This window comes from Dasypus novemcinctus, chromosome 13, assembly GCF_030445035.2.
Source record: "Dasypus novemcinctus isolate mDasNov1 chromosome 13, mDasNov1.1.hap2, whole genome shotgun sequence".
NCBI classification, from domain to species: Eukaryota; Metazoa; Chordata; class Mammalia; order Cingulata; family Dasypodidae; genus Dasypus; species Dasypus novemcinctus.
The window spans coordinates 88,207,479-88,228,272 of record NC_080685.1 but is presented as its reverse complement, the minus strand read 5'-3'; the positions used below and the strand labels follow the sequence as shown (position 1 = coordinate 88,228,272).

The following is a 20,794-nucleotide window of genomic DNA, read 5'->3' as shown; positions in this document are numbered from 1 at the left end:
CTGAGGGGAGGGGGAAAGAGATATTGAACAGATGGAATCAAAGTAATTGTGTGGATAATAGAAGTGTTCCACAAGATTATGCAAGGATGGATATAAGACATCTTAAATTACACCAAAAATGTATAGGGGCTGATAGGCTAAAATGTAAAGCATAATGTAAAACATAAGATAACTAAAATTTAGAAAATTGTATAGTCTAAAATATAAACCACAATGTAAACACAAATGTTACCTTGTTTGAAAGCTATTGTCTCAATATCTGTACATCAGTTTCAGTAAATATAGTATGACCATGTAAAAAGATTATTGCTGTGGAAGGGAAAGGGTTTTATGTTGGATATGTGGGAGTATTATATATTGTTTATATGAATTACTGTCATCTAAAACTTTTGTGAAGATAAGCTTAATAATTAGGAAAAGAAAAAGAAAGGACGTAGACACTGAGGAAAAGACAAAAGACGTTGCCTTGCCAATTTGCATACAGGGCAACACTTATTGCAGTGATGGAAGGCAAAACATCAAAACAAAGCTTTTGCATTTTTTAATTTTTGATACGCCAATTTATTTTTACCTTAATTTTTCTAAATTAATATGTATTCTATATCTAACCTTTCAACTCATCACTATATTCCATTTTACTATTAATGGAACCTGGCAATATATTGGGCTTCATTTTTTAAGAAGTTTTGGATCACAGAGAGGTTCAACAATGGCAGGGGAGGAATACTGGTGTGGGATATTATTGACAGGGGACACATGGTTGGCAGGAAGTTCTTCAGGGCATATATCCAGGGTACATAAAAATGTTTGGATATTTTCATAATGGTTACAATTAAGAACAATAACTGAGGGAGTGCTGAGTTCCTAGCCAGGGGAGCTCGATCACAGTCCCTAAAGGAACAGCAACAATCCCCCAAGTGCAATGGCAAAGACCAAAAAAGAAGTAAGGTCGAAAAATGAGCCCTTGATACTAATGACTGTGCTTGTGAGCCTGTGCACCTGTAATAAGAACAAGGCCTAGAGCTGCAGGGTGCCTAAGAGTTACCTTCTGAGAGCCTCCGTGTTCAAATGTGGCCAGTCTCGAAGCCAAACTCAGCATGTAAATGTGTTGCCTTCCCCCCAGCATGGGACATGACTCCCAGGGATGATCCTCCCTGGTGCCAAGGGATTACTACCAAGTACCAGCTGATGATGTAACTAGAAAGTGACATTGAATAAAAGGGTCAACTTAGACCAGCAGAATATCTCAGTCTACATATAATACCAGGAGTTAAAAATGCTTTTTGACCTGAATAAAAGGGGGAAATGGAAAGGACAAATGAGTTTATATGACTATGAGTCTCCAAAAAGACCTGGGAGGTTATCAGAGAGGTTGCCCTTATGCACACCTCAGCAGAGTCCCAGAGACAGATAAAGTAGATACAACCCCAGGTATTGGTTCTTCTGAGGGCTACAGAGACCCACAGGTTCTATGGTCATGGCAGCTGGAGTTCAGTACCATGTCAGTTGGCCCTACTTTGGAGTTTGTGTTTATGTGTGATGGAGCTGTACTCAGATGTGAGCTTTGTCCACAAGCCTCTCCTGTTACTTTTACCAGATCTGTAGTTGGCACTGGGGTTTAGTGTATACCCAGAGGACCTGAATCTCTGGATTGACCATGAGATAGCCAAGCCCTGAGCCTCAACAGACTTGCAACTCCTACACTCTGGTTTATTGGACTTACCCCACTCAGCTAACATGGAGGTGAAGAAGGTCAACCACCACACCAGGGAGCCAAGAGTGCCTACAACTGAAAGCAGGAGAATTGCATCCAGCATCCATGTGGAATCTAAGCCCCCTCTTGATATAGATGTGGAGTAGACACAACCATTCTAAGGTCCACAGGATGGAGGAATACAGTATGGATTAGAGTGGACTTACTGATATTCTATTCATGAACTATTGTGATTAGTAATCGAAGAAAATGTGGCATTGGTGTAGAGAAAGTGGCCATGGTGGCTGCTGGGGGTGAGGAGTGGGAGGAAGAGATGTGATGTGGAGGCATTTTCGGGGGTTGGAGTTGTCCTGGGTGGTGCTGCAGGGACAGTTACTGGACATTGTATGTCCTCCCATGGCCCACCAGGTGGACTGTGGGACAGTGTGGGCTATGGTGTGGACCATTGACCATGAGGTGCAGCAGTGCTCAGAGATGTAGTCACCAAGTGCAATGAATGTCTCATGATGATGGAGGAGGTTGTTGTTATAGGGGGAGGACTCGGGTGGGGGGGGTGGGGGGTAGATGGGGACCTCATGTTTTTTTAATGTAACATTAAAAAAAATAAAGACAAAAATATAGATAGATAGATATATACAGAACTTTTATAATGTAACAATAACAACAACAACAAAACTCAACCCAATTAACAAGCAGGGAACAGATGTGACACAAGTGATTGGACACCTCCCTCCCACAAGGGTAGTCCCAGGTTTGGTTCCCTGTGCCTCCTAAAAAGATGATGAGCAGACAGAGCACACAATGAACAGACACAGAGAGCAGACAGTGAGCACAAATGGGGGGGGTAGTAAATAAATAAATCTTATTAAAAAGTATATGTAGCTCTAAAGTGGAAAAAATTGTTCTTAATAAAATCTAACCTCTAAACTTCAATTTAAATCTTTGTAATGTGATTTTTGTTGTTTTTAGAAAAGAAAGAGAAAAAATAGAAGAAAACTGCAAGAAAAGAGTTCAAAAAGTGTTGGAGAGGAGGGACAGGAAAACAGAAGAAAAGGAAGCTTCAGAGGTCCACTGGGAAATTCTCGGCCCAAGAGAGAATTGGAGATTCAGAACCTACCAGGCAGCACAGCCTAACAGCACCCTGGAGAGGGAGATGTGGAATCGGGGCAGTGCCTCCTCCAGGAACTATCCATGGAGTTCGTCTACAAGGAAAGGAATCTTTCAAAATCTAACTTTGTCACCTTAATTCAAAGGGACACCTGATTTCCAAATTTCTGGGTTTGAGATAAAAGACTAGAAAGCTGGTTTTAAAACATTCTCCCCACTTCACCTAGAAACAGATGCCTGATGTGAGGCTGGAATGTTGAGCAGTACCCCCATTCAGGGTGAACAATGGTTGTCAAGTGGGTCTTCCGGGAGGGTTGGCCAGGTTCAGCTACCTCAGAAAAGCCACTTTGGGAACCAATCCTTCAACATCAAAGTTTTTTCTGGGGTTCAAAACAATTCCTGCTCTCTGACACTCACGCCTCATTTTCCGTTAGAAAAAAGACTCCAATGGATATGGTGCTCCAAATATAGTAAAGATTTCCACATGGTTAGAAACTTCTGTCCACTTTTGGGTCCACATCCTTCTTACCAGTAAGGCATGGTGCAGATGTGCCAGCAAGAGTTTCCTATGTACTATTGACTTGATTCAAAACCTCTTAAATCTACCAAACGTAATCCTGGAAAAGATAAGTTGCAAAAGTAAGTGGGGATAAAGAGAAAGTACATATTGGAAAAACCCAAGAGGAGAACTCAACTGGAGTTTGACGCTTTGGGAAAGGTACATTTAACACCTGAACCCTTGATTTCCTCTTCTTGGCAATAAATGCTCTCTGGTTAAATGAAGGAAGATCATTCAATTTTACCTGGAAACCCAGAAAGGAGGTGAAGAAGGTAGAGACTTAACAGAATGAAACTCTTTAACCTTTCTCTTTCTTCAGATGGCTACAAGAAGGGAGGGGAGGCCCATCTGGGTGGGTAAAGGTTAAAAAAATAATTATGAAGTCATGACCAAGATGGGGTTTGGAGGAAAGGAAGTGGCAGGATTCAAGGCAAGAGGAAGACATCCTGTCCTTTTCTGAATAGGAATTCAGGACCATATCCTGCTCACATTACTTTGCAGAGCTGCTCCCGGCCCCAGTACCATGTACCTTTGTCTGTGGAGATATATCATAGCCGCTGTGTCCTTAGACCTCCTGGGCTTCATTCTCCAAGAGAATAACCAAGAGCATGTTGAGTACAGTCTATTAACGGTGAGTACCAGAGCTTAGCTTGAGAGCTGGACCACTTTTGAAAAACCCTTCATAAAGTGGGAAAGGTTTCCAGTTATGTGAAACACTCGTATCACTGTAGTTCTTCTGAGAAGAGGGCACTTGAAGAATTGGAAGAGTGTCAGGGAAAAGGTAAATATTGAACCAATTTTGAAATATGGATAGGATTTGAATAGGAGCAGGACAAAGACAGGGCACCTTAAGTGTGGAGAGGCCACCTTTAGAGGCTTATGCTGACCAGCAGGACCAGCAAATAAAATAAGGACTTCCTGGGTGCTAGCCACTTCACTCACTAGAGAGTGACATGGGAGATGTTATTCTTCCCATTTCTTACAGGAAGGGATTGAGAATCAGAGCTCTGAAATAATGTCCCTGAAATATACAAAAGCAGCAAGTGGAGAAGTACAACCCAATACAGCCATGCTAAGGCTTTGGAGTCCACATTTTTCCTAAAATGCTGTAGACCATCTGGATTAAAGTACAGGGTGGCTGTGGGAAAGTGGTTCAGAAATGTATGGGTAGTCAGAATTCAGTGAAAGACAGGACTTTAGAATTGAGGCACCATGTGTAAATTCCTTGAGGACAGGGACAAGACAATGGTTTTCAGTATCTATCACAGCACCTAGCACAATCCTAATCAGAGTTGGAAGACTTTTGCCAACGTAATAATGGTAGGAGAGTTTCGATGCAGTGTGGGCATACAAAAATTCTTACCCTACTTAAGCCTAGAGCCTTCCTACAGACATCCCACACAAAAGAGAGCCCCAGTTCCCTCTATGCAGGGCCCATGACCTATGCTGGAAGCATCACATGGTAGGAAGAATAGGGAACTGAGAACACTCTGCCTTCTAGGGCTTGGTCCAGCCAGTTCTAAAAGGGGAATCTGCCCTGCAATTGTCTCCAGAGGATTTGTAAATGCACCTCAGGGCTAACACTTATCCTATCCTCAGGAGGAAAAGAAGAGAATTGTGTGGCGACTACATCAGGAGCAGATCAAATCTGAAAATGAGAATCATCTAAGGACCTTCAAGAAAATGCAGAAAAACTCTCCTTTACTCCAGCATGCCAACTACAGACTCCTGGCTGGAACTATTCCTGGGGAAAATAGTGAGTGATTAGGAGGGATTAGTCAGACTGGGAGAAGTTCAGACAGGGTCTTTTAACAAGGGAAAGGGAGGGTGTGTAAAAAGGGACAAAGGTCCTGGCATCTGGTGACAAAAGAAGGGTTCTCAGAGATAGGGCCATGCTAAAGAATTTGGTGCAGGTCCACAGTGACCCTGTTAAAGAGCCATCCCCTAATGAAGATCCTTCATGGCAGGCTCCCAGGGAGGGGAAGACAGGATGGAGAGGAACCAGAGGGAGCTGTGGAAAAAAAGAACTAGGTCAAGGGAAAGGAAGGCAGTGTGAGTGATATGTCCCAGTGTACTAGACTGCAAGAACACTTGGGTTTACATAGGTCCTTGAAGATCCTCTAATCCAGGTCTGGTTGATGATATCTAAAATAATTTTGAGGGTCAAGACTAGGCTAAGATAATTTGTCAAACTGGCAAATTTGCCGTTGATATGGGGCAGGCTTTCACATCAAAGAGAGCCTTGCTTTCCATAAAGCCACCTCTTCCCCATCTCCCACAGACTTACAAAGTATTGATGAAGTATTGATCAAATTAAACTGACTCAATATTTCTGATCAGACAGTAACCTCTTAATCTGGACCATAGGGTCCCAAAGGACAGGAAATATGAATTTATCACAGGCATTAGTATTAAATGAAAATCCTGGGAGAAGAATTCTAACCTAGGACCTCTTTGACATCCTGAAGTACTAAAAGTCCCATATCTCTCCTCAGAACTGCTGACAGTGGGTATTTCCTCAGCACACAGTCGTCACAGGAATCACCTCTTGGACACCCTGCAGTCCCTATTCCAGGCATCCTCAGAACATGAGCTGAAGTATATCACAGTGCTGGTCCATCTGTCAGATATTGAACCTAAATGGCTCAGCCAAACAGTGACCAACATTTCAAGTCTCTTCAAACAACATATTGAGGACAAGAAGCTGCTTGTGATCCATGGTCTTCTCAAAGGCTCTCCTCTCCCAGGAGATCTGAATAACATCAGTCACTCTTCATCCTGTGATGTACTTCGTTTCAGGCAGAAAGTAGATTATGCCCTCCTCATGAACTTTGCTAGCAAGCTCTCTGAATACTTTCTGATGATAGGAGATAATGTTCACTGTTCTCCCAAATTTGTTTCTGCCATTTACTGGGCATTATCAGCCTGGAAAGAAATACCTTGGGTGATCCTGGAGTTCTCCAACCTGAACTTCTCTGGGAAAGTTTTCCACACGAGTGACCTCTCCCGCCTGACCTCGTTCTTCCTCCTCTTCCCTAAGGACACTCCTACTGACTTGCTTCTCTCTGAATTCCGCTTTCTTTTGGCCCAAAACATTCCAATTCGTTTCAGTCCCTCCATATTCCGCCACATGGGCAATTATTCTGTGTTGGAGGACACATGCTTTCCTGTGGAGAATGAAAAAGTCTTTGACGAACCAGACAACCCCCTTGCCAGTGTCACCACTAACATGATAACAGAATATACTTCTTCTCCACAATATGCCTATATCCTGAATGAGGATTGTTTCATCACCAGGAATCCTTTCAGAGGCAGCTACCTGACAGTGATTTTGGAAAGGCCACAAAAAGTCATCCGGATAGTGGTGTTGACAGGCTCTCATAAAAATGGGATGTACCGGCTTGAGCAGGGGCAAGTAGAACTAGGCTATTATCCCATAGAGGATCCCAGAGGCTGTACCCTCTATAGCCTGCTGGGACCACTGGTGGAAGGAAATTTGGACCAGAGGGTATTTCATGAAGAAGATTCTGTGGAGGAGTTGAGTTGTATACGACTGACGGTGTTAGCAACTCAAGAGTCTTGGCTCCTGATCAGGCAGATCAAAGTCTGGACTGAGCCTGAGGAAGAGGAGATTTAGAGGGCCCAATGGAATTCTGGAGGGATGTTTGGGAATGGAATTACATGGTTGGTAAGAAATAAAACTAGAAATTGATCAAGGGCTACTCTTTCTGAGTAGGGTTTTCATACAATTTATTGGCAAACTAGGACCCTTTTGAGAATGAAATGAGTTGCTATTAAAAATTAAACTGGAACAACAGAAATAAACCAGGACTGTCATAGGCAAGCTGAAGTATGGTCACTCTATTTCCAGGTTTCTAGGCTAATTTTTAATAATATAGATGACACAATATAATGGGCATCAGAGAAAGGTAATTTCTTCATCATAACCTGCCTTGGTTCTCATCTACACACAAGTATAAAACCCTAGGATCTTTCCTTGAAAGACTTATTGCTCTTCCTAGAGTTGGCAACAGTCTTGAAATTACCATAATCATGGGGATGGAAGTGACTTTGGCTGACATCTATAGAAACCCAAACCCCAGTGTGCCAAGGTTGAGAACTAACTGGAACAAAAGTTGCTTAGTTGGGATTCAAGAATGAATGTTTTAAGAGCCCATGATTTCCCCTGAACAGTGTGCAAGTTTTTGTTGGTTTACATGTGCATTTTTCTATGGAAAGGATACTTTACTTTCATCAGAACATTGAAATGTTCCATATCTTACCCCCAAAAGTTCAGAACAGAAGTTATAACTTTCTTGGGGGAAGAAACAATATGTAAGCAATCACATATTTTTGATGAATGTAGCTTTGTAATACATTTTGAAATGAAGAGTGTGAGTCCTCCAACTTTGTTCTTTTGCAAGATGTTTTTTGGCTCTTTGGGCCCCTTGTATTCCCGTATGAATTTGAGGATCAGCTTTTCCATTTCTGAAGGAAAAAAAAAAGGCTGTTAGATTTTTTTTTATAGGGATTGCTTTGACCCTGTAGTTAGTTATGGGCAGTATTGACATCTTGTAACCAAGAGTTAACTCTTGAATGGGGAAGTAGATGTGGCTCAATTAATGAATGGGGAAGTAGATGTGGCTCAAGCAACTGTGCTCCCACCTACCACACAGGAGGTCCCTGGTTCAGTTCCTGGTGCCTCCTGGAGAAGACAGCAAGCTGGCACAATGGGCAGACATAGTAAGCTGATGCAACAAGAGACACAAGAAGGAAAACATAACAAGAGACACAACAAAAGCAGGGAGCAGAGGTCCCCAGTGCCACCTAAAAGAAGACAAGCAAGACAGGGAGCTGATGCAACAGGCAGGTGCAGAAAGCTGATGCAAAAAGATGACACAAAAAGAGACACATGGAGGAAAACATAATGAGAGACATAACAAAGCAGGGAGCAGAGGTGGCTCAAGCAATTAGGTGCCTCCCTCCCACATCAGAGGTCCTAGGTTCAGTTCCTAGTGCCTCCCAAAGAAACAAGGAAGATGAACAGACACAGCAAGTGCAAAACAATGAAGGGGTGGGGAGAAATAAATAAAATAAATCTTTAAAATAAATAAATAAAAACAAAATATATTTATATTTTTTAAAAAGAATTAACAAATAATTATGATTACTGATTATATAGATGCTTTTTTCTTACTTTTCCAGTTTATTATAGAATAGCCAAAAGTTAATACCTGAAGTTACTGAAACTGGCTAGACCTGTCTTACCCTCGTTTACTGGTTATTACAATTATTTCAAACTAGGCTCACCCTTGTGTATACTTTGTAATATGCTATTGTAATAGCAACCACTGCACCCCTCCCTGTTCGAGTCCACAAAAATCCTAACTTCTTCAAACTCCGGGGGAGACAAATTTGGGACCATTAAGCCATCTGAGCTATTTGCCATGTGCTAGCAATAAACTCTCTCTCTTGAAACCCCAATGTCTCAGGAATTGGTCATTTGAAGTGCATCGGACAAAGAACCCCACTTTCGCTCAGTAACAATCTTGATATTAAGTCTTACAATCCATGAACATGGAATGCATTGCCATTTGTTTAGATCTTTCGTTTCTTTCAGCAGTACTTTTTTTTTCCTATCTGGTTGCATCATCGTCTTTTTGATGCATCACTTCACCACACAGGGGCCTGTGCCTCTGTGCCATGCAGGCCTGGGACTCAGGTCTGGGGATCAAACCCAGGTCCTCCACATGGCAAACAGGAGCTCAATTGCTTGAGCCACAGCCACTTCCCTCAGCACTATTTTTTGGGTTTTAGTGGACAAGTCTTTTACTTCCTAGGTTAAATTTATTACAAGATATTTTAGATGCTATTTTAAATGAAATTGTTTTAATTTCTTCTTCAGATTGTTCTTTGCTAATGTATAAAAACACAACTGATTTTTGTGTGCTGATCTTATACCCTCCCATTTTGCTAAATTCTTTTATTAGCTCCAGTGGCTTTCTTGTTGATTCCTTTAGGTTTTCTATACATAAAATTATAGAGTCAGAATCTAGAAAATTGGTTACCAGGGGAGAGGGTAGAGAGAGGGATTGGGAAGTTAAGGCTTAAAATATGCAGAATGCCTATTTGGAATGATGGAAATAATTTGGTAATGGATGGTGATGATGGTAGCACAATTGTGAACACAATTAACAACATTGAAATATGTATCTGAATATGATTAAAAGGGAAAATGTTAGATTGTATATACAGAAAAAAGAATAAATTTTTTTAGAATCCATGGAAATACACTACACAAACTGTGAACTCTAAGTTAAACCATGGACTTTAATTAATAGTACAATTATAAAAATATGCTATCATCATTGTAACAAATGTTCTACACTAATGCAAGTTGTTGGTGGTGGGGTGGAATTTTGATATTATTTATGAATTCCAAAAAGAGATATTGATTATGTTTGTAAACTGGTCTGTTTCTCTGGGCATGATACCCTTTGATTATATTAGACTCAGCTGAGATGTCTGATTAAATTATGTTAAGATTAGGGCTTTGATTCAACCACTTCATTAGAATGTGACTCAACATTGAGTCCCAGCCCCCCTTGGGCTGATAAAACAGACTCTCACACAGAATCAGACACATAGGAGAAGAACACAGAGGAATAGAGATAGTTCATTAGACATGGCAGAGGCCCCAGGAAGAGAGATGAGCCTAATAGTTTACAACTGACCTTGTAAGGAGAAGAGAGCAGCTGAGCCTGAAAAGAAATGAGCCTCAGGGAGAAAGATAAGCCTTATGCCAGCCTACAGCTGAGGTCAGAAGAAGCTGAGACTACAGAGACTAAAGAGGAAGAAGGAAGGCTGAACTCTTGCAGACATCTCCTGCCATCTTGTTCCAACACATGGCCAATGACTTTGAGTGAGAAAGTACCTCTTATGGTACTTTGAGGTGGACTTTTTAGGGCCTCATGACTGTAAGCTTCTACCCCAAATAAATTACCCTTTATAAAAGCCAACAGAATACTGGTACTTTGCATCAGCACCCCTTTGGCTGACTAGTATAGGTGGTGTATGAGAATTCTGTATTTTGTGTATGATTGTTCTTAAAAAATATATAAAAAGAATCTAAGACTCAAGAATCCCCACAAAGTTCCAAAGAATATGATCTCACCATCAAAAATCACAAAATACACAAGGAAATAAGGCACCATAATGAGCACCAGAGGAAACAAATAACAAACTCAGAGCTGAAAAGATTTCAGATATTGGAAATATCAAGCACACAATACAAAAAAAATTTTTTTTTACCTTGTCCCAGTATCCTTTACTTAAGAACAAAGTGTTGAGTGGTGTGAGGATTAAAATCAACAGCTATGGGCCATGATGTGGACCATTGACTATGAGGTGCAGAGGTGCCCAAAGATGTACTTACCAAATCCAATGGATGTGTCATGATGATGGGAACGAGTGTTTTGGGGGGGAGAGGGGGGGTGGGGGAGTGGGGTTGAATGGGACCTCACATATATATTTTTGATGTAATATTATTACAAAGTCAATAAAAAATAAATAAATAAAAAATAAAATAAATAAAATAAAATCAACAGCATCATTGAACGTCACATTGCCTCCAACTGGTTTCCCCAAAATCCCTCTGCCCCCATCCTTTGTGTTCCTAATTCCTTCCTTAGTGAATTGAGAATTTAATCACAAAAGTTCCCAATTATAAAACGATTATAAATCCCAGGGTCCCATCTCCCCAGTCCCTCCCTTTTCCTCCTGCCCCCAGCTCCTGAGAAGTTCTGGCACCTCAGTTTGAAAGCATGGGAGAGCCCAGGGGGTTGACCTGAACAGAGGGGAAGGCTTCACCCTCTGGGAAAGAGGCGGAGGAGTACAAAGTAGTGAAGTGAGGGCCCCCATAGCCAGGGGCCCCAAAATGGGGCCCTGGTGACAGAGGAAAGGACACAGAAATTCCTTCCCTTGCAAATAGTCACTGCTTGACTGCTTGCCCTTCTGGCGCGGTTACAGAATCACACTCAGACCACGTCCTTCTCCAACCCGGGCTGCTCAGCAAGGCCTTCAGGCACTGCAGGAACATGTTCTCCAGGTTGCCCCTCACTCTGTTTTCCATGCTCCTCCACTTTCTCTTTCTGGCCTGCTGCAGAAGGGTCTCCATAATGCATATCTCTTAATGGTTCTCACTGGTGTAGGCTTCCTCCACCCACTTCTGGAGCAGGGGCTGCAGCTTACCTGTTCTTGAAGCTCAGCTGCAGAGCCTCGAAGCAGCAGATGTCCTCCGGCTGAACACCTTCCCAAGAGTGCCCCCAGGATAAGCCCCACATGGGCCTGGGGGTACCCCTGCTTCAGGAACTTGGCAAGTCATTCAAGTTCTTTCTGCAGAATTTTGATGTCCTGGTTCCTCAGAGTTCTGCTCCAGCTTCTCCTTGTCCAGCTTCGCCACTCCAGGAAGGGACAGCATGGGGTTCAGGGAAGGCCCCTTCAGGTTGCCCTCAACCCTAGCCCCTGCCACAAGTTTGGGTAGAGGGAGCTCCAGGCTACCTTGCTGGTGCCCCACTCCAACCTGAGGCCCACAGAAGGCCACCCCTCTGCAGAACTCATAATATGTTTTTTAAGAGGAAGGATTAAAAATATAAAGAAAAAGTGATTATAAGTGGGGAATGCAACTATGGTCTAAAGTGGACTTATTATTATTATAACAATGGAATACCTTATAACATTGATATAAAGATAGTGACCACCAGAGATTCTGAGAGGAGGGAGAGAGAAGAATAGGTGTAACATGGGGACATTTTGGGGACTGGAATTGTCCCGTATAACATTGCAATGACAGATACAGGCCTTTATACATGTTGTCGAAACCTATAAAATTGTGCAGGGCAAAGTATAAACTATAATGTAAACTATAGTCCATGGATAGTAGCAATGCTTCAATATGTGTTTATCAATTGTACTACACTAATGAAAGATGTTGTTAATGTAGGAAAGTGGGAGAGGGGGAGGTGGTGGGGTATATTGGAATCCCCTATCGTTTTGATGTAACATTTATGTAATCTAAAGCTTCTTTAAAAATACAAAATAAAAAATTTTTTTTAAAGAATAGATTGAGCACCTCTCTTCCATTCCAGAAGGTCCCAAGATCAGTTCCTGGTGCCACCTAAAGAGAAGATAAGCAGGCACAAAAGAATGCACAACAAATGGACACAGAAAGCAGAGAATGGGGTGGGGGAGTGGAGGGGATAAATAAACAAATCTTTAAAAAAAAAAAGAATAGGGAAGCAGATGTGGCTCAAGCAATTGGGCTCCCATCTACCATATAGGAGGTTCAGGGTTTGATCCCCGGGGCCTCCTGGTGAAGGCAAGCTGGTCCACACAGAGTGTTGGCCCATGCAGAGTGCTGACCCCCATGGCATGCTAGCCCATGAAGGAGTGCTGGCCTGCACAGAGTGCTTCCTGGATGGAGAACTGGTGCAGCAAGATGATACAACAAAAAGAGACAAAGAGAAGAGATAATAAGAGACATAAGAGATACAGCAGACCAGGAAGCTGAGGTACCACAAGAGATTGGGCACCTCTCTCCCACTTCAGAAGTTCCCATGATCAGTTTCCGGTGCTGCCTAAATAGAAGACAAGCAGACACAAAAGAGCACACAATGAATGGACACAGAGAGCAGACAGCAAGTGCAGAACAATGGAGGGGGGTGTAAATTAATTAATTAATTTTTAAAAGAATAAGTGACTAAAAGAAGGACCTAGAATATTTTCAAAAATAATAGAACTTCTAAAAAGGAAAAATATAATCACTGAAATTAAAAACGCAATGAGGGGAGCAGATGTAGTTCATGTGGTTGAGCCCCTGCTTTCCATGTAAGAGGTCCTGGATTCAATCTCCAGTACCTCCTAAAAACAAAAAAACAGAACAACAAACCAAACTCAGTGAGGACTTTCACTTGATCAATGGGGGCATAAGATACTCCAGAGTGTTGTCCCCCTCCAGAATCTTTGAACAGCTAGCAAAAACAAGCAAAGCCATCTTCCTCAAAACTCTGGAAAACTGTGAAATGGTTGCAGTAACTGGGCAAGTGCTGAATCCAAGAAAAAGCAGCTTGAAAAACATTGGGCAAAGCTCATGGTGCCCTTGCTAGCCCTTTCACCAACCTCTTCCCTTCACTTTGTGGAGTCAGCCTGTGATTCCATTCTGGGTCCCTGGCCCTGTTCCAATGGCAGCTTAGTAACCCCTAAGTGTATGTATGTCAGTGGCAACCTATCAGGGAAAACCTGAAAGACTGACTGAAGAAACACGTCTTGGGCTGGCCCTCCCAGAATTTGCCCTGAAGGCAGAGAAGCAGCATGCACACAACTAATATAATGTAAGAAATAAATAAATTGAAGTGGCCTGGGACAAAGGATAATCTGCATTAATAGAGCACCCAAGAGGGGATGAAAGTCTATTTCATGGGAATTTTACTTGGGATTTGTAATATAAATATCTCTGAATCTCTGATATGTAATATAAATATCTCTGAACATAAATACCTTATTAATCTATGAATTCTCTCTTAGACCCTCTCCATTCAGGCTTTTTGACTCCTACCACACAACCAAAATTCTTCCTGTCAAGATTTCTAGTGACCTCCTGGTTGCAAAATTTGAGATTCATCAGCATATAAAGCCAAGAGGTTACCAAGGACTGAGCCCAGGGTCACCTCAACAGTATAAGTTTGAATCAGTTAAGTATGAGGAGATGAAGGAGAATCAGCGGAGTGAGAAAGTAGACAAGGGGCTAGGAAGAAAACCATCATGAGTATGATAGAAGAAAATGTTTTAAGGAGGTGGGAATAAACAGCTAGAGTAAATGCTGCTGATAAATCAAAATGAGGACTGATAATTGATTGTTGGATTTAGTAAGGTGGAAGTCAAATAAAAGAGCAGCAAAAGGATTATAATGAAAAAAATATCTTTCTCCACCCTAGTTTTGTTCCCCTAATATAACTACTTTCAGCTTCTTTAACTGTTTCTTCTGGTGTTTATTTGCATCCATATTTATAAATAATATACTTGAAATGTAGTAGCAGAGAGAAGTCAGGTGTACATGGTAACGAAGGACAGGACACAAGAATTCTGAGAAGGAAGATGATTTATTTCAACCAGTTGGGCATGGTTTTTATCAGGACAAGTGTCTCCCAAGTCTGGCCAGTCAAAATAAAACACCTTCCTTCTCAGAATTCTCGCATACTGGCCTTTGGTACCACATACACCTGACTTCTCTTTGTTACTACATTTCTGCGGGCTCATCCGGGATTATGCTGAGAAGGTCAGAGGTGGCAATGGTTGTTTGCCCCTCCCAGATGTCTCTAAGGAAGCCAGAAGGGCCTGGGTGAAACCCAGCCCTGGGCACCCCTGGACATGCCATTTTGGTCCAGAAAGAGGTTGTGGCATTTGCCAGAGCCCTCCTGGAAGAACCAAAGCACTGGAGCATTTGAGAGACCCTAAGAATGAAGCAAGGAGCTCTGCATATCAGATGGGTAAGACCTCTGGGGGCATAGTGCAGGAAAAGCCTAATTCTAAAATTAAGAGGGAGCCTGATCCACTCTCTGAAAGAGGAGAGCCCAGTACTCTTGAAAATATGTGAGAAAGCTGCCTTCTCTCTAGGTCCAAAAAAAGGAAAGGGGGTGGTTGTGTGCATATGATTGTGGCAACTGAGTGAGATGCAGAAAATCACTTCTGCAGGGTGAGTGTGGAGTCCCGATCCATGGTTCTGTGGTGACTCATATGATCAAGGGCAGTCTGGGAGGGTCCCTACAAAGGGACCCTCTTCTGAGTCAGGGGTTTATACCAACCTGCTACGGTCAAGAGGTGCTGAAAGCTCCCACAAGGTTCACAGCCGGAGACGGACAAAGCGTAAGGTTTGAGTGATTGTTGTGCACCATTGGCACAGGGTGGAAACATGGGAAACACACAAAGTAGGACCCCTTAGGTTGAATGCTGAAAAACTTCCCCTGTGCATTCCATGGAGAAGTATATGGCATAAGGTTCCAGCCAGAAAAGCTTAGAATGCTTTGTGAATTAGAATGGCCAACTTTCAGCATGAGCTGGCCTCAGGAGGGCACTTTAGATCCCTGGATCATCCGTAAAGTCCACAATGCAATAACTGGAAATCCAGGGCACCCAGACCAGTTCCCCTACATCGATGCTTAGGAAAGTGCTGTGAGTCAAAGTCCACCCTGGTTAGGGAATTGCATGACTGAGGAAGCCAGGATTCACCTAATACAAAAGCCAAGGAGTGCCATCCCAGGAACCAGACCAAACAATCACCGTGCAAAGGGCCCAGAGAAAGTGCACCCCAAATCCAGTGCCAACTCACCCATTTTAGAAGGGCAAAATGAAAATGACCTCCCACCACCTTCTGCTCCTACCCCGGCAGTACTAAGGAATGAAAATGAGCAAGTCTCCTTAAGCAGTGCCCCATTGTCATCACCCGCACAGGGAAGTGGCACCATCCCCGCCACTGCTTTTATCGCCATCCACATCAGAGGCTGCACCTATATACCATCCCCGCAGTTGCCTTTATTGCCATCTGCACCAGAGATAGCACCTACACCGTCCCTGCAGCAGTCTTTGGCACCTTCCACAACGGAAAATGCCAACCAGCTGCTTTTACAGCCAGTTGTCCCTGGCAACACTGCTGCAGTGCCACTGACAGTCAGGAAGGAGATGCTGAGAGGCAGCAGCAACTCAAACCACAGGGAGCCCCAGGGGCAGAGGAAGCAGAGGAAAAGACGGCCTTCCAGTTATCTCTCCGTGAAGTCTGGGCCCCAATTTATTATGATGCAGATGGCCAAGTTCAGGGGGGAACTGGACATTCATCTACCAATCCTTTACCACAACGGACCTCTTTAACTGGAAAAGTCACACCCCACCATTCTTGGAGAAGCCTCAAGTTGTGACCAACCTTTTCTAGTCCATCATACAGACCCACAAACCCACCTGGGCTGATTGTAAACAACTTATAGTAACTCTACTAAACTTTGAAGAAAGAATGTGTGTCACACAAGGGGCTCTGACCTGGCTTAGAGAACACCCACCTGAGGGAACTTTGGACAGTGACCAATATGGCCACTCATAGTTCCCAGGCGAAGATCCTCTATGGGATCCAAATAATGCAACCAGGCTCGACTGACTTGAAACCTTTCATAGGGCCTCAGTTGAAGGATTCAAGGTGGGGAGCCAGAAAGCAGTAAACATGGCAAAAACCACCCAAATCCTACAGGCTCTCAATGAGAGTCTGGCTCAATTCTATGAGAGACTGTGCAAAGCATTTCGTGTACACACACCCTTTAATCCAGATGCTCCTGCGAGCCAAACAATGGTCAATGCAGCGTTCATTGCCCAATCACAGGCTGACAGCTGAAGGAAGCTGCAGAAGTTGGATGGGTTTGCTGGAATGAATATCTCTCCACTCATGGAAATAGCTACTAAGGTCTATGTCAACCGTGATGTAGAAACAAGGAGGGAAGAAAATCAGAAGATGAAAAAGAAGGCAGATCTTCTGGCAGGAGCAATAGTGGAAAAATCCAATCCTGTGTGTCAAGGAGAGGAAACTGGGAAGCCCCAGCCCCAAGGAGAGGGAAGGGCCGACCCATTGGGAGAAATCAGTGTGTGTACTGCAGGGAAGAGGGGCATTGGAAGCGAGAGTGTCCTACCTGGCCACTCAACCCCATCACTGCAGCCAAAACATTAGCCGTGAAAGCTAGTGGAGCGTCAAAACCAAACCCTGGGTTCATAAAAATTCAGAAAAACACTCTGCAAATCAAAACTTTGGACTGGCAGGAACAGAGGACTCTGATAGAGATTATTTGGACAGACCAGGCTCCTATTCTCTTGGCCCAATGGAGCCTATGGTCGGAGTCCAAATTGGGGGCCGCACCATACATACGATGGTTGACACTGGGGTTCAACATTCTGTAATGACCAAGCCAGTTGGGCCTCTGTCAAAAAATCAGACCACTATTGTAGGGGCAACCAGCAAAAGTACCCAACGGCCCTTCCTTCAAGCCACGACATGCAACACTGGGGGAAAGGAGGTCACTCACGAATTCCTTTATCTTCCAGAGTGCCCAGTCCCCCTCCTGGGTCGAGACCTGCTGTCTAAACCGCAGGCTCAAATTACCTTTATCGCCACAGGGCAATCCACACTGACAGTGGGACAACAGGACCCTCCAAAAATAGTGCTAACCCTTCCTCTGCAAGAGGAATGGAGACTGCTTTGCCTCAGTGAGACTGGCCAATCCATGACCACGCAGCTCCCCTTTGAAGATGTGCCTGAGGTATGGGCAGAAGGTAACCCAATGGGGATGGCACATGACATTCCTCCAATTATTATTGAAATAAAGCCTGCAGCCAGTCCAGTAAGCATACGGCAATATCCAGTTCCATGCGAAGCGCAAGAAAAAGTCTGGCTACATATTCAGAGATCATTGAAGAAGGCATATTGAGGCCATGCCAGTCTCTGTGGAATACCCCACTATTTCCAGTTAAAAAGTTGATGGGGATTACCACCCGGTCCAGGACTTATGAGCAGTGAATTCAGCAGTAATACCCTCCATTCTGCAGTTTCTAATCCATATAATCTTCTCTGCTTAATACCCTCATCGGCAACCTACTTTTCAAGCTTAGATCTTAAGGATGCCTTCTTCTACATTTGGGTAGCGCCCCGGAGCCAGCCAATTTTTGCCTTTACATGGGGTGATTTAAACTCAGGCGAAAGCAGCAGCTAATATGGACACTATTGCCTCAGGGATTTAAAAAGGCACCCACTATTTTTGGACAATCCCTGGCCAGTGATCTCAAATCCTTTAAACCAGAAAGCCATAACTGTTTTCTCCTCCAATATGTAGATGACCTCATCCTTGGAAGTCCCACCTACCAAGACTGCGCTGACGGAACTCATGCCCTTTTAATGCACCTACAGCAAAAAGGCTATTGGGTGTCTAAGGAAAAAGCCCAAATCTGCCTACCTCAGGTCAAATATCTAAGTTGTAAAATAACGCAGGGGCACCGTGAATTGGAACTTGAAAGAAAGAAAGCAATCGGTAGCCTCCCTGAGCCCAACATCCACCAGAAGCTGCAAGAGTTCCTCGGAGCATCTGGATTCTGCCGCAATTGGACCCCCAATTTTGGGGTCCTTGCACGCCCTTTATATGATGCCACAAAGGGGGAGATAGTGATCCCCTACTCTGGGAAAGCCCACAGAAAAATGCTTTCAAGGCTCCCAAACAAGCTCTAATGGAAGCACTGAGCCTCAGGCTTCCAGATCTCAGTAAATCATTTTACCTCTACGTTCATAACTGCCAAAGCATCCCAATAGGAGTACTCACTCAAGACCTCAGTTCCTGGCAAAGACCCATAGCCTATCTATCCAAGCAACCGGACATTGTAGCCCAGGGGTGACCCTCATGCCTGCAAGCTGTAGCAGCTGCAGCCATGCTTACACTAGAAGCTATCAAATTATCTCTTGGGCAGCCTATAATTGTCAGGGTTCCGCATGCAGTAATCACAATCTTAGAAGCCAAAGGAACACACTGGCTTACTAACAACTGCCTGGTTAATATCAAACCCTATTATGTGAAAATCCATCCATCCAACTGGAACTTGTAAAAAACCCTAAATCCTGCCATCCTGCTACCCATGGAGCCAGGGGTTCCAGCTCATAACTGCCTGGAAACATTGCAGGATATATATTCCAGCTGGCCAGACCTCCAAGACCAGCCACTGGCAAATCCTGACATGGAGTTCTTCACGGATGGGAGTAGCTTTGTTCAGGGCAGCAATCGGCTAGCGGGATATGCTGTAGTAACATCCGAGACCACAGTAGAGGCCCGCACCTCCCAGATAACACATCAGCACAGAAAGCCAAACTCATTGTCCTCACCCAAGCCCTACAACTTGCAGCTGGAGCCAAGGTTAACATCTACACAGACCCCAAATATGCCTTCCTTGACCTGCACTAGCATGGAGCTTTACACAAACAAAAAGGGCTCATTAACTCGGGAGAAAAGAAAATTAAATATGGCACACAGATTCTGGAACTACTAGAAGCAGTTTGGGAACCTATCAAAGTGGCTGTAATGCACTGCAAGGGACACCAGACAAGCCACAGCTCCGTTGCCTATGGAAATTGGAGGGCAGACATTGAAGCAAAAAGAGTGGCACAGGAAGGATCCCTATCTGAAAACCTGGCTGCTGCTCTCATTCCCCAACTTCTTAATCATCAGAAACTCCAGTATACACTGCCTGCTCTCATCCTGCAGCCTCTGAATCACCAAGAGCCGCAATATACTCAAACCAAGAGAGAGTGGATATTCTCTGAGAGTAGGACACAAGGAGAAAACGGATGGTGGACATTGCCCAATCGCAGAATAGTTGTGCCAAAAATATTAGCCACAACTGTAGTTCAAAGCTACCATGAGAACACACACTTGGGAAAAACCTATCTTAAAGAAGTGTTAGACCTGGGTATTGGTTCTTCTGAGGGCTACAGAGACCCACAGGTTCTATGGTCATGGCAGATGGAGTTCAGTGCCATGTCAGTTGGCCCTTCTGTGGAGTTTGTGTTTCTGTGTGATGGAGCTAGACTCAGATGTGATCTTTTTTCACAAGCCTCTCCTGTTACTTTTACCAGAACTGTAGTTGGTGCGGGGGTTTAATATATACCCAGGGAATCTGAATCTCTGGACTGACCATATAACAGCTAGGTCCTGAGCCTCAACAATCTTCAGCTCCTACACTCTGATTTATTGGACTTACCCCACTCAGCTAACATGGATTGAAGAAGGTCAACCACCACACCATGGAGCCAAGAGTGCCTACAACTATAAGCAGGAGGATTGTATCCAGCATCCATGTGGACTCTAAGTCCCCTCTTGATATAGATGTGGAGTGGACACAACCATTCCAAGATCCACAGGATAGAGGAATAGAATATGGAGTAGAGTGGACTTACTGATATTCTATTCATGAACTATAATGATTAGTAATTGAAGAAAATGTGGCATTAGTGTGGAGAAATGTGGCCATGGTGGCTGCTGGGTGTGGGGAATGGGAGGAAGAGATGAGATGTGGAGGCATTTTCGGGACTTGGAATTGTCCTGGGTGATGCTGCAGGGACAGCTACCAGACATTGTATGTCCTCCCATGGCCCAGTGGGTGGAGTGTGGGAGAGTGTGGGCTATGATGTGGACCACTGACCACAAGGTGCAGCAGTGCTCAGAGATGTATTCACCAAATGCAATGAATGTCTCATGAAGATGGATGAGATTGTTGCTATGGGGGGAGGAGTGGGGTGAGAGGGGTGGGGGGTATATGGGGACCTCATATTTTTTTAATGTAATATTAAA

The 20,794-nt window shown here is 43.7% G+C and overlaps 1 protein-coding gene and 1 pseudogene across 1 annotated transcript; one reads left to right on the top strand and one right to left on the bottom strand.

The window, feature by feature from the left end:
* The first annotated feature begins 3,449 nt into the window (after positions 1 to 3,449).
* On the top strand, positions 3,450 to 7,092 carry LOC101424368 (alpha-1,3-mannosyl-glycoprotein 4-beta-N-acetylglucosaminyltransferase-like protein MGAT4E). The gene is made up of 4 exons (XM_004481959.2): positions 3,450 to 3,539; positions 3,882 to 4,011; positions 4,980 to 5,136; positions 5,876 to 7,092. Exons 2-4 carry the CDS (start codon positions 3,904 to 3,906, stop codon positions 7,015 to 7,017), a joined length of 1,407 nt encoding a protein of 468 aa, XP_004482016.2. The 5' UTR covers positions 3,450 to 3,539; positions 3,882 to 3,903; the 3' UTR covers positions 7,018 to 7,092.
* Positions 7,093 to 11,190: 4,098 nt separating this feature from the next.
* On the bottom strand, positions 11,191 to 12,806 carry LOC101424818 (POU domain, class 5, transcription factor 1-like; annotated as a pseudogene).
* Positions 12,807 to 20,794: the final 7,988 nt, after the last annotated feature.